General features: G+C 47.7%; 1 protein-coding gene across 1 annotated transcript in view; it reads right to left on the reverse strand.

Moving 5' to 3' along the window:
• The window catches only part of ARHGAP22 (Rho GTPase activating protein 22), a 36710-nt gene that overhangs the window by 22360 nt on the left and 1188 nt on the right, over positions 1 to 13162 (reverse strand). The window contains exons 2-3 of the mRNA XM_082223127.1: positions 8389 to 8588; positions 5891 to 5978 (exon numbers count right to left, since the gene is read on the reverse strand). Coding sequence (XP_082079253.1) covers positions 5891 to 5978; positions 8389 to 8588 — 288 coding nt within the window. The remainder of the gene's footprint in view (positions 1 to 5890; positions 5979 to 8388; positions 8589 to 13162) is intronic.

Here is a 13162-nt window from a genome sequence, read left to right on the forward strand (position 1 = left end):
CGACCCTTGGATTTTGAACTTGGCACACTAATTTGCTGCCAGGTAAGCCAGGGGTTTGGGACAATGGGGGGTGTCAAATCTTACTCAACACTGGCAATAGGATGGCTTCTTCTCATGCCCCTGAGGGCAGGCTAGTTTAGGGGGTAAATGGCCTATGCACTCATAGCTCTGATCTCCGACAGAGGGGAATGGTTGGGGTACTTGGGGAAAATGGGGGGGGAGGGGAGCTGCCACTTCTGCTCCCCAGCATCTCCTGCCAGAGAGACCATTGCCTCCCTGTGTGAAATGTTGAGCCAGCTTTGAACAAGACAACAAAGCAAACCCCAAACTTGTATTGTTATTCTGCTCTGCACAGCTGACAAAATTCTTCCTAGTCTTCCCATGCTGAAATGGATTGATTAGCCAGGATTAAAAAGCTAGTCTATGAGCAACACCTGATTGCACTTACTACTTAAAGGTAAAGGGACCCCTGGCCATTAGGTCCAGTCGTGGCTGACTCTGGGGTTGCGGCGCTCATCTCGCTTTACTGGCCGAGGGAGCTGGCGTACAGCTTCCGGGTCATGTGACCAGCATGACTAAGCTGCTTCTGGCGAACCAGAGCAGCGCACGGAAATGCTGTTTACCTTCCTGCCGGAGCGGTACCTATTTATCTACTTGCACTTTGACATGCTTTCGAACTGCTAGGTTGGCAGGAGCAGGGACCGAGCAATGGGAGCTCACCCCGTCGCGGGGATTCGAACCACGACCTTCTGATCGGCAAGTTCTAGGCTCTATGGTTTAACCCACAGCGCCACCCACGTCCCTACTTACTACTTTGGGCTGCTTATTTTAACCCATGCTAAAATAGCATTTTAACCAGGTGGGTCCTGGCAATCCACTAAAGTAATAACAAAAACAACATGCAAATATCTTTGAAGATATATGTAGGGCACTTATATGGCCTGCTTGCATGCAGACACACCTTTATAAGACATTGTAAAAAAAGGCTTTCTCTCCTTAGCCAGACAGAATTTGATAGGAAGGTGTGAGGATGTACATTCGTTCCAACGCATTTCATCAGCAATCTGCTGGTGACTGCATTCACCCTGGGATGTCACTACTTTAGTAAATTCCAAGCTTGAGGACAGATGCTTTTCATTTCTGCAGGAGGCAGGGACATTTTGAGTGCCTGTGAATTTTCATCAGGCTTGTATCTATGGGGACCTGACTCCCAAGAGAGCTCTTCTGGAAATTCCAGCTCTCGTTGAGCTCTTTTCCTTTCGGGGAAGTGAGGGGGAAAGTGCAAGCAGAAGGATACTTTCTCATTGCCCCTGAAGAGATAGGGAAACAGAAAAAGCACTTCTCCTGTTAATCCCTTACTGATTGGGCTCATTCCCATATGCCCTGCTCCATAAACATTCTCTGCCTATCCTTTTCTTCTTACTTACTGCCCTGTAAGGCCAGCAGCAACAACTGAGAGCGGTTGGCAGAAAAGCTGAGCTCAGAGAAGGAAAATCTGGATTAAAGGGTGTTTGTGTGGAGTGAGCTAGCATTTTGATGCCAACGATGAGGTTGCGTGGGCAGTGCAAAAAGCTTTGCATGTATGCTGAGCACTGATGCCATAAAAAAACCAAAAACCCGCACCCATTCAGAAGCACTCTATATTGTTACAGTACTTGGGCTGCAGCGAACATTGGTGGTTGTTACCTAATTCAGGAAGCCAAGTCAAGCTTATTCGCGAGTGCAGTTAATTAAACCTAGGTGCAAATGTTAGCTAGTAATTGAAGCATTTAATGGCAGCTCCACGGTAATCATTTGGTTGCTGCCACCGTGAGTGGAACACTTTATCATGTGCACAAGTAAGTACCCCGGAACTTACACCCCCCAATTATCCCTGATGACGCCCCGGGGCTCACGCTGTCAAATAAGCCACAGCTCACTTGAGTCAATTAAACTCTCGGGAGCTCAAGCAGGAGAATAATGGAAGCAAATTACTGTGCGATGCAAATGTGATCACGGAGCCTGTTCAGTAATGGGAGCGGCATGAGAATGCTCCAACAGAGCTCAGCACATCTCTTAAAAAAACAAAAAACCTTGAAAATATTGTCTGTTTCTCTTGCACATCCTGCAAACAGGCCTGTGAGGAAAGGGATAAGGGGGAGGTGGTGGTCCAACTTTATGCTCACGGAAAAGTAGTAAGGGCTAATTGCTGGCAGTTGTCATATTTATTAAGGTTGAACTCAGCTCAAAGCTTGCTTCCAAGTAAATCCATTTGCCCCAGTGAGATTTGGCAGCTGGTAACTGTGAGGGATGCGGGTGGCGCTGTGGGTTAAACCACAGAGCCTAGGACTTGCTGATCAAACAGTCGGCGGTTCGAATTCCCGCGACGGGGTGAGCTCCCGCTGCTCGGTCCCTGCTCCTGCCAACCTAGCAGTTCGAAAGCACAAAGTGCACAAGTAGATAAATAGGTACCGCTCCAGTGGGAAGGTAAACTGCTCTGGTTCGCCAGAAGCGGCTTAGTCATGCTGGCCACATGACCCGGAAGCTGTATGCCGGCTCCCTCGGCCAATAAAGCCGCAACCCCAGAGTCAGTCACGACTGGACCTAATGGCCCTTTACCTTTACCTGCAAAATGCTAGGCGACTGCCGCTCAAAATACCTCGCTACATTCCTGAAAAAGAAACACTAAAACAACAACCACAACCACCCCTACCTACCAGGGTGTTAAAAAATTACATTTGGGGGTACCCAGGTGTGGAGGCAAGCCTCTAAACACAGGTTCCTTTTTGTAATAAGAATAGAAAGCCCTGCAGTTCTGTGGTCAGCTATGAGAGAAGTACCTTGGTTCTCAAACGCCTTGATACTCAAACAACTTGGAACCCAAACACTGCAAACCCAGAAGTAAGTGTTCCGGTTGCGAACTTTTTTGGGAAGCTAAATGTGCTCCGTTTTGAGTGTTACACTTCTGTTTTGAGTGCTACGCTGAGGTCTGTCTGTTTTTGCTATTTATTTTGCGTTTTTATTTTTGCGGCTCTTTTTGTTTTGTTTTTGTGACTGTGTTGAACCCAGTTCAGCTGCTGATTGATTGATTGTGTGACTGCAGTACGTAGTTTATCGCTTTCATTTTATGGATCAATGGTCTCGTTAGATAGTAAAATTCATGTTAAAGTGCCGTTTTCGGGGTTGTTTTTAAAAGTCTGGAACAGATTAATCCATTTTGCATTACTTTCTATGGGAAAGCGCCCCTTGGTTCTGGAACGCTTTGGTTTTGGAACGGACTTCCAGAATGGATTAAGTTTGAGAACCAAGGTACCACTGTATGTAACATTTTCAAACATGGAGGACATTCCGGTATCAAAGTGCTGTCTTGGACTATAGCTATGTGCTCAGTTCCCCCATGTGGTGAACCACCAATGTTCAGGTAGCGGCTTTCTCAGTGAAGTAACTGCCTGAACTGACTGGTTATTGGAGCCTTTGGGGCAGACAGGAGTACATAGGGCTTCTGAGTTCCAGCTGATCCTTGCTTGAACTCCATGGTCTTCCTAAACTCTGGCTTATTCCTGCATGGTTTGTTAACTTGCTTGTTGTCCCTGCTGTCACAATTTTGGCTTCCGGTCCTTGCTTTTACAGTGGTACCTCAGGTTACATACGCTTCAGGTTACAGACTCCACTAACCCAGAAATAGTGCTTCAGGTTAAGAACTTTGCTTCAGGATGAGAACAGAAATCGTGCTCCAGCGGCATGGCGGCAGCAGGAGGCCCCATTAGCTAAAGTGGTGCTTCAGGTTAAGAACAGTTTCAGGTTAAGAACAGACCTCCGGAACGAATTAAGTACTTAACCCGAGGTACCACTGCATATACTTTGTTAAGTTGTGGGTGAACATATCAGACGACACAGTGATTCTTCAAACAGCTCTTGTTTATTCACAGGCCAGAACAGCACTGAACTGAAGGGTTCAGTCAGCCTGCTTATATAGAGCTCCAGTACAATGTAACTGTAACAATTTTCTAAAACTATCCAATCACTGAATGTCACTTTCGATCCCTTATTTGCATAACTATCTACAGTATCCCCCTGTTGGCCCAGGGTGAGAACTTCAGTACATAACATACTTAGCTTAAGCATAGCCATACTGACTCTCGCATGAACCTGTATGGATGTGCATGTGTGGCTAGATCTATGAAGCTATTAAAATACACTCTGCAAAAAAACTGTTGTAATTGAAAATATCATTGAGTTGTGAGTTCAGCCGTCTGGTGCTGTATAACACTGCATTTTGACTAAGGTAGCTGAGTCCTCGGACTCTTCTTGCAGAGAGCATGCTGGTGTTTGGAATCAAAACAAGCGAAACAGTTGTTGTTCGAAACCTGCTGACAGCTAAAGAGTAGCTACAAAACAGCAAGTTCCTCCAGGGTGTAGGCCTAAGATAATCACGGCAAGAGCAAAAACAGGAACAATGTTTAAGACAGCCACTGTCAATTTGGCGTCTCCTGGGTGTTTTGAACTACAACAGGCTCAGGCTGATGGAAGGTGTAGTCTAAAACATCTCATAGGTAAAGGTAAAGGACCCCTGGACAGTTAAGTCCAGTCAAAAGCGACTATGGGGTTGTGGTGCTCATCTCGTTTTCAGACTGAGGGAGCAGGCGTTTGTCCTCAGACAGCTTTCTGGGTCCTGTGGCCAGCATGACTAAACCGCTTCTGGTGCAACGGAACACTGTGACAGAAACCAGAGTGCACGGAAACACCGTTTACCTTCCCGCCACAATGGTACCTATTTATCTACTTGCACAGGCATGCTTTTGAACTGCTAGGTTGGCAGGGGCTGGGACAGAGCAATGGGAGCTCACCCCTGTCGCGGGGATTCGAACCGCTGACCTTCTGATCAGCAAGCCCAAGAGGCTCAATGGTTTAGACCACAGCGCCACCCACGTCCCTCTAAAGCATCTCATACCCTCTTAACATTTCTCAGATGAGAAGAGGGGCATTTCTCCCTCCCTTGCAACTGACCTTCCTTAGAGGTAAAGGGACCCCTGACCATTAGGTCCAGTTGTGACCGACTCTGGGGTTGCGGCGCTCATCTTGCTTTACTGGCTGAGGGAGCCGGCGTACAGCTTCTGGGTCATGTGGCCAGCATGACTAAGCCGCTTCTGGCAAACCAGAGCAGCGCACAGAAACGCCGTTTACCTTCCTGCTGGAGTGGTACCTCTTTATCTACTTGCACTTTGATGTGCTTTCGAACTGCTAGGTTGGCAGGAGCAGGGACTGAGCAACAGGAGCTCACCCTGTCACGGGGATTCGAACCGCCAACCTTCTGATTGGCAAGTCCTAGGCTCTGTGGTTTAACCCACAGCACTGCCCACGTCCTTGACCTTCCTTTGTTGTTGTTTAGTCGTTTAGTCGTGTCCGACTCTTCGTGACCCCATGGACCAGAGCACGCCAGGCACTTCTGTCCTCCACTGCCTCCCGCAGTTTGATCAAACTCATGCTAGTAGCTTCAAGAACACCATCCAACCATCTCATTCTCTGTCGTCCCCTTCTCCTTGTGCCCTCCATCTTTCCCAACATCAGGGTCTTTTCCAGGGAGTCCTCTCTTCTCATGAGGTGGCCAAAGTATTGGAGCCTCAGCTTCACGATCTGTCCTTCCAGTGAGCACTCAGGGCTGATTTCCTTCAGAATGGATAGGTTTGATCTTCTTGCAGTCCATGGGACTCTCAAGAGTCTCCTCCAGCACCATAATTCAAAAGCATCAATTCCTTAGCCCCCCTTTTTTTGTCCCCTTGACCCCGGCAGAGCATTTCCTATCAGAATTAAAAATTAAAATGCCCCACCATGGAGTTACCCCACTTCCCTGCTCCGCTCATCAAATCGGAACCATACGATCAAGACAAAGGAGACCGAAAGTCAGGCCTACCTGCAGAAATTTCAAAGAGGTACCTCCCTGGCTCCTCAGGATTGGGGACCACTTCATTCACCTGATTGCCTTGCAAAGGGATGAACCCCTGAAATTGGCAGAAAAAAGAGAGAAAAGTCAGGGAACAGAAGGGAAGTAGACATTTGAAATGTAAATGTGGAAGGTAAACAGCAAGCATAGGCAAACTCCGGCCCTCCAGATGTTTTGAGACTACAATTCCCACCATCCCTGACCACTGGTCCTGTTAGCTAGGGATGATGGGAATTGTAGTTCCAAAACATCTGGAGGGCCGGAGTTTGTCTATGCCTGGTAAACAGCATGCAGAAAGAGGGTCTTTCAGCTCCCCATATATCCAAAAGCTGCCCTCCAAGTGTCCCTATTTTCCAGGATCAGTCCTGGATTTACAGAAGCCATCCCAGTTTCCTGGAATATCCCGCTTTTCCTTAGGATGTCCCTATTTCCATCAGAGAAATGTTGGAGAGCATGGAGTTATGAACTCCCCTAGCCAAGGAGATAACTAACTAAATGAAGCCAGCTAAGGCAGGAAAGTTTTTAAATGTTTCATTATGTTTTTATATATGTTGGAAGCCACCCAGAGTGGCTGGGGCAACCCAGTCAGATGGGTGGGATATAAACAATATTATTATTATTATTATTATTATTATTATTATTATTAATGGGACATCCCTATTTTCATTGGATAAATGTTGGAGGGTATGCACACAGAAGAGGAGAAGGTGGTGGCTGACAAGCCCTGAAGGCAGATCTACTGCATCTCCCAGCTACCCAGGGCCTGTCACCCTGAGGCAACTGCCTTATCTTGCCTCATGGATGGGCCGGCCCTGTCTCTTCCCTCCTGCTGCCAATATAGGATGTATCTGCTTGAAGATAATAACATGTACTTGGTGAGCTGATGCCAAGTGTATTATCTCCTATATAGCAGGCATGGGGAACCTCTGCCCCTTGGACCAAATTTGGCCCACCAGGTCTCTAAATCCAGCTTCCAGCTCACTCCTTAAACCACAATCTTCCCCTCACAGCTAACCAGCACTTCACCTGTTTCACAGTGAGCTGGACATACAGGTAGAGATTTCACCCTGCATAGTCAGGTCACTGTCTTTCATCCTTGAGTGCTGAAACTGGGCTGTGTCCACAACCAGGCTGTGAAAGTGTACAAGGATCACGGTTTCTGCATTAGGGCTGGGCGATATCTGGTTTTTCAACATTGTGATATATCACCAGCTAAACATTGTGGTTAGGGACGTGGGTGGTGTTGTGGGTTAAACCACAGAGCCTAGGACTTGCCAATCAGAAGGTTGGCGGTTCGAATCCTGCGATGGGGTGAGCTTCCGTTGCTCGGTCCCTGCTCCTGCCAACCTAGCAGTTCGAAAGCACACCAGTGCAAGTAGATAAATAAGTACCGCTCCGGCGACAAGGTAAACAGTGTTTCCATGCGCTGCTCTGGTTCGCCAGAAGCGCTTAGTCATGCTGGCCACATGAACCGGAAGCTGTACGCCTGCTCCCTTGGCCAATAAAGCGAGATGAGCGCCGCAACCCCAGAGTTGGCCACGACTGGACCTAATGGTCAGGGGTCCCTTTACCTTTACCTTAAACATTGTGATGTACCCATATATCACGGTGTCTGAAATAAGGAGATATGTAGAGGCGTTGGCTGGCTTCACGGTTTTCCCTTCATCGTGATTTTTGCATGGCACACACATCATGATTTTTGCCAGGTCAAAAATTATAAAACTGATACCACAATATGGACTACAAACTGGTTTTGGACTATATATTGATATATTGCCCAGTCCTAGTGCCCATTGTTGGCCCTTTGTCCACAACATGTGTGCTGCCAACGTTATGCCTCTGTCGAAGCAATGATTCCTCAACATCAACTTCGTTGGACTGGTCATGTTGTGCGGATGCCTGGTGATTGTCTTCCAAAGCAACTACTCTATTCCGAACTCAGAAATAGAAAGCGTAATGCTGGTGGTCAACAAAAGAGGTTTAAAGACTCTCTCAAGGCAAATCTAAAAAAAAAGAAGTAGTATAAACACTGACAACTGGGAAACACTGGACTGCGAGTGCTCCAATTGGAGAACAGCCTTTACTAAAGGTGTCATGGGCTTTGAAGACACTCAAACTCAGGATGAAAGGGAGAAATGTGCTAAGAGAAAGGCATGCTTGGCAAACCCTCACAGTGATCAACCCCCAGCCTGGAAACCTATGTCCCCACTGTGGAAGGACCTGTGGATTCAGAATTGGCCTCCACAGTCACTTACAGACTCACTGCTAAAATCCTGTTTTGGAAGACAATCTTACTTGGCTACGAGTGATCGCCAAAGAAGCCTTTGGACAGAACAGACACAGCCAGATGTGCAAGAGAATACCCTATATGTAGACAGTTAAAGCAGAACACAGGCACACAACCACGGACAAGAGACCCACCAGATTGCTGGCTACTTTTTCTCAATTCCAGCCCAGAGGCACCTTACCTGTGGCTTGACCTCATCCTCGTTCTTATAGTACAGGAGCTGGTTGCCACGAAGGACGAACCAGCGCTGCTGCCAGTTCTTCATGATGCTTCTCTGCTTCTTCAGCCAGCCACGTTTCAGCACCGGCTCTTGTCGGCAGGGGGAGGGAGGCCGGCAGGGCAGCCCAGGGGGGTCCCCCATCACCAGGCTCTTGGAGCGGTCTAAGTAAAAGAGAGGGGGGGCGGGAGAAATCCACTTTTTATTTTATTTTTTCTTTCCCCCCCAAAAAAAATCATTCACAAAGGAAGACAAAGGCAGAATATCTACAAGAGTGTGCTCCAAACTTTAACGCCAGCAATCTCTCAATCAATCAATCAATCAATCAATCAATAGATTGATTGATGGGGTACCCACCTTATCTGACAGGCAGGGTCCCCCCACACCTACCCCAAGCCTCCTGGATTCCTCATGGCTATATAACCCCTACTTTTTTTGACAGACTTTTTAAAAATTTGGATTAATTTTCTTTTCTATGATTATGATTATATTTTGACAAAGTAATAATCATAAATAAATAAGAATACAGTGGATGCTCGGGTTGCAATCGTGATCCATGCGGGATGCATGTCTGCAACTCGCAGCATCCGGAACCTGCAGCGGCACACCTGCGCAGGTCGTGATTCAGTGCTTCTGCGCATGCGCAAAGGCAATTTAGCGCTTCTGCGCATGTGCGACTGCCAAAACCCGGAAGTAACCCATTCTGGTACTTCCTGGTTTTGGCGGTCCGTAAGCTGAAAAAACGCAACCTGAAGCATCTGTAACCCGAGGTATGACTGTAAAAATGTGCACCCCACCACCAAGACCATTCCATTGTTACTGTCCTACCTCCCAACATTTCAACACCTCTTGCGATGGTTGGAGCCCTTTCCGTTTTAACAGTACGAATGCTACAAACACCTTCTATATCTCCTCAAAATCATTTCTCCTGTGTGTTCCCTTAATGGCACATATTGATTTATCATTAATAGCTATACCACACACCTCTTTATACCATTCTTCCATTTTATATTCTGCTTGCCCCTTCCACTTCCTAGCTATCATAATTCGCGCAGCTGTCCATAAATCTGTGAGCAAGTCCTTCATAGCCTGCGAACCTTCCACCCCATCGTAAATTGATAATAATGCTTCCTCTGGACATTTGGTCAGCTTTAACCCAATGATTTCTGTTAACACCCTTCGCCAGAAAAAAAAATGTACATATTTACACCCCCACCACATGGGAACATACCGTATATACTCGAGTATAAGCCGACCCAAATATAAGCCGAGGCACCTACTGTATTTTTCGCTCCATAAGACGCACTTTCCCCTCCTAAAAAGTAAGGGGAAATGTGTGTGTGTCTTATGGAGTGAATGCAGGGGGGGGGGGAGGCAGGCGGGAAAAGCCCCCAAGAGCCACACACAATCCACGCTGCTCGTGAAAGGAAGCGCTGAGCACAGCCTGGGATGCAGACAGGCTCTGCTCAGCGCTCCCTTTAAATAATATTGTTTTTCTCGAATTCCTCCTCTAAAAACTAGGTGCGCCTTATGGTCAGGTGCACCTTATGGAGCGAAAAATATGGTAATTTTACCACAAAAAACTGGGAAAACTTATTGACTTGAGTATAAGCTGGTTCACCACACCACAAACCTCCTAGTGGGCCGGGGTGTGTGTGTGTGCACACGCATGCACACATGGCAGAGGGGGCTTCTCTCCCCCCCAGCCCCTCCTACCTAGTCCTGCTGCCTACCTAGGGTGCTGCTGAGAAGCAGAGGCTGGTGGCGGCAGCGGCGGAGGAAGAACAAGCAGCCCGAAAGAGCTGCTTTTGGGCTGCTCATTCCTCTGCCGCCGACAGCGACAAAGGTGGTGGAGGAGGAAGGAACAGCCTGAAAGGGCCGCTTTTGGGCTGCTTGTTCCTCCGCCGCCACCACCACCAACAGCGGCAAAGGCGGCAGAGGAGGAAGGAGCAGCAGCCCAAAAGGACCCTCACTCAAGTATAAGCCGAGGGGGGCTTTTTCAGCATTAAAAATGTGCTGAAAAAGTAGGCTTATACTTGAGTATATACAGTGATTCCCAATGGTTTGCACAGTGACTTCCGGCAAAGCCTGCTGTTGCTTAGTGTTAAGTTGTGGTGAACATATCAGACGACGCAGCGATTCTTCAAACAGCTCTTGTTTATTCACAGGCCAGAACAGAACTGAACTGAAGGGTTCAGCCAGCCTGCTTATATAGAGTTCCAGTACAACATAACTGTAACAACTTTCTGTAACTATCCAATCACTGAAGGTCAGTTTCAATCCCTTATTTGCATATGTGCACCTGAACTATCTACAGTATCCCCCTGCTGGCCCAGGGTGAGAACTTCAGTACATAACAGAAGGGAACACCATATTGCAGGGATACCTTGGGGCAAGAGGGTCCCAGACCATGAGGTGAGGTGAAGCAGCTGCCCTGAGCATCAGAAACCCCCGAGGCAGTGCCCCAAAGGCACCCCGACTTCCCTGCCACTGGTGGTGGTGGGGTTGCCAGCATGCCCAGGTAGGGGAGAGATTTTCCCCTTGTCCCAGCACAGTAACTGAAGCATTTGAAGGCAGCCAAAGATCATGGAAGCTCTCATGCTTCCACAACCCCAGGCTGTTTTTGACAGCCCTGCATGACCCCGTGGGCCTTTTTCTGGTCACAAAAGGATGTCGTTTGAAGTTTGGGGTTGTTGAAGCCTTGAAGGCCCCGGGATTTCAGCCTGCAAATGCTTCCTGTGGCCAGACCATTCAGGTCCAAGGCCGTTCTCATTCAGGGAAGGAATGTTCAACAGCAGCCGTCTTGTGGAAACATAAATAATTCTTACCACATGCATTGGGGAAGCTGGATGTTATTGTAATGGTTCTAGGGGTTGCTTGTGTGTAAATCAACGCCACTCTTGGCTGGTTGCCTGAATGAACCCTTTCTGTCCGGACAGCCACGCGCCCGTGGCTGTCTCAATCGCTGGCAGAATCCGTTAGTGGCCGTTTCTTGAACTTCTTCCAGCAAAGAAGCTCTTTGACGCTTAGTCTCCTCCTAGCCTCCCTGCGCGGAAGCATTCTGCGCAGGGAGGGTGTGGGCATCAGAGGACCCGTGCTCTCCCCGCTAGTTCCTGGCGAAGAGTCTTGGAGCCACCTCGCCGATTCCCCCATCTGCCCCCCCTCCTCCACTGGTGTTACGCTGATTTCCTTCCCCAGAAGATGTGCTACTTCTCTCCCTCCCGGGACGCTCTCCGGAATCCCTCTGGAGACCTTCCTCTCCCTCTGGCTCCAATGGCAGTTCCCTGACAGTTATTATATCAGCTTTCCCCACAAAGTTCACGCGCAAGGCATTAAAGTTCTCTGGCTAGCAGGGGCTGTTTAGTGTGGTGTTACGAGGGCATAAGAAGCAGAAAAGAGATACAAAGACAGACAGTTTTTCTTCCTAGGCTTTTGTGCAGAGTGAGGGAAATGGAACTGATGGCACCCATAGCTTCCAAGTCTCCTGCTGCAGCTTTTGGTTTTTTAAAAAAGGAAGTCAGGGGTTGAATATGCACATGACTTCATGCAGCATCTAGTTCAGGCCTGACTGAGATATTAAATGTGTACACACTCTGCAATATTTGAGGCTAGCGATGAAGCACCCATAAAAGTCCCAGAAAATAAGTAGCCCAGCCAATCAGCTGGGTTGTTCTTCTGAGAAGAACTCAGTATTGGGCCAATTGGCCTTGACTCGCAGGGCTCAGCAAACTTTTTCAGCAGGGGGCCGGACTATCTATCTATCTATCATCTATCTATCTATCTATCTATCTATCATCTATCTATCTATCTATCTATCTATCTATCTATCTATCTATCTATCTATCTATCATCTATCTATCTATATATTTTGGGGGGGAATGAACGAATTCCTATGCCCCACAAATAACCCAGAGATGCATTTTAAATAAAAGGGCACATTCTACTCATGTAAAAACACGCTGATTCCCGGACCATCGGTGGGCTGGATTGAGAAGGTGATTGGGCCGACTCCAGCTCCCAGGCCTTAGTTTGCCTATCCATAGTTGAGTGTTTTAAATACAGTGGTACCTCAGGCTAAGACTTTAATTCATTCTGGAGGTCCATTCTTAACCTGAAACTGTTCTTAACCTGAGGTACCACTTTAGCTAATGGGGCCTCCCGCTGCCGCCGCACGATTTCTGTTCTCATCCTGAAGCAAAGTTCTTAACCTGAGGTACTATTTCAGGGTTAGCGGAGTCTGTAACCTGAAGCGTTTGTAACCTGAAGCGTCTGTAACCCAAGGTACCACTGTACTGAAAATGGCAGAGTTGACTTCGCCATAGAACACCCTAGGAAAAGCACCCACACCTGTCAAGCTATGATAGTATCAGCAGCACGTTTCTATATTAAAAGTGAACTGAAGTTCATGTTGAGGGGTAGACTATAAGTTTACAGAATGACTAAATAGCCCAAGCCAAGGTATGGAGGCATGTGGGGAGGTTATCCTGCATTTCTTTCTGCACAGATTGACTTTCCATTGCTCAGGCTATGGAAAACTGCCTGTGCTACCTTATTTTGACAGGTGAAAAGAGGCACAGCGGGGATTGATGCTGGCCTGGAAATGGCACAAATAACTCAGGCACGAACTGCAGAATCAATGCCGAGTGCAGAACTGCATCAGCAACAGTCCAAGGCTGCAGAATGTATCCCCCTGACAATATATTTCGCTAATGGAGCCTCTAAATCTGCCTGTTTCATC

This window comes from Podarcis vaucheri, assembly GCF_965113315.1.
Source record: "Podarcis vaucheri genome assembly, chromosome: 5".
Classification (NCBI taxonomy): domain Eukaryota; kingdom Metazoa; phylum Chordata; class Lepidosauria; order Squamata; family Lacertidae; genus Podarcis; species Podarcis vaucheri.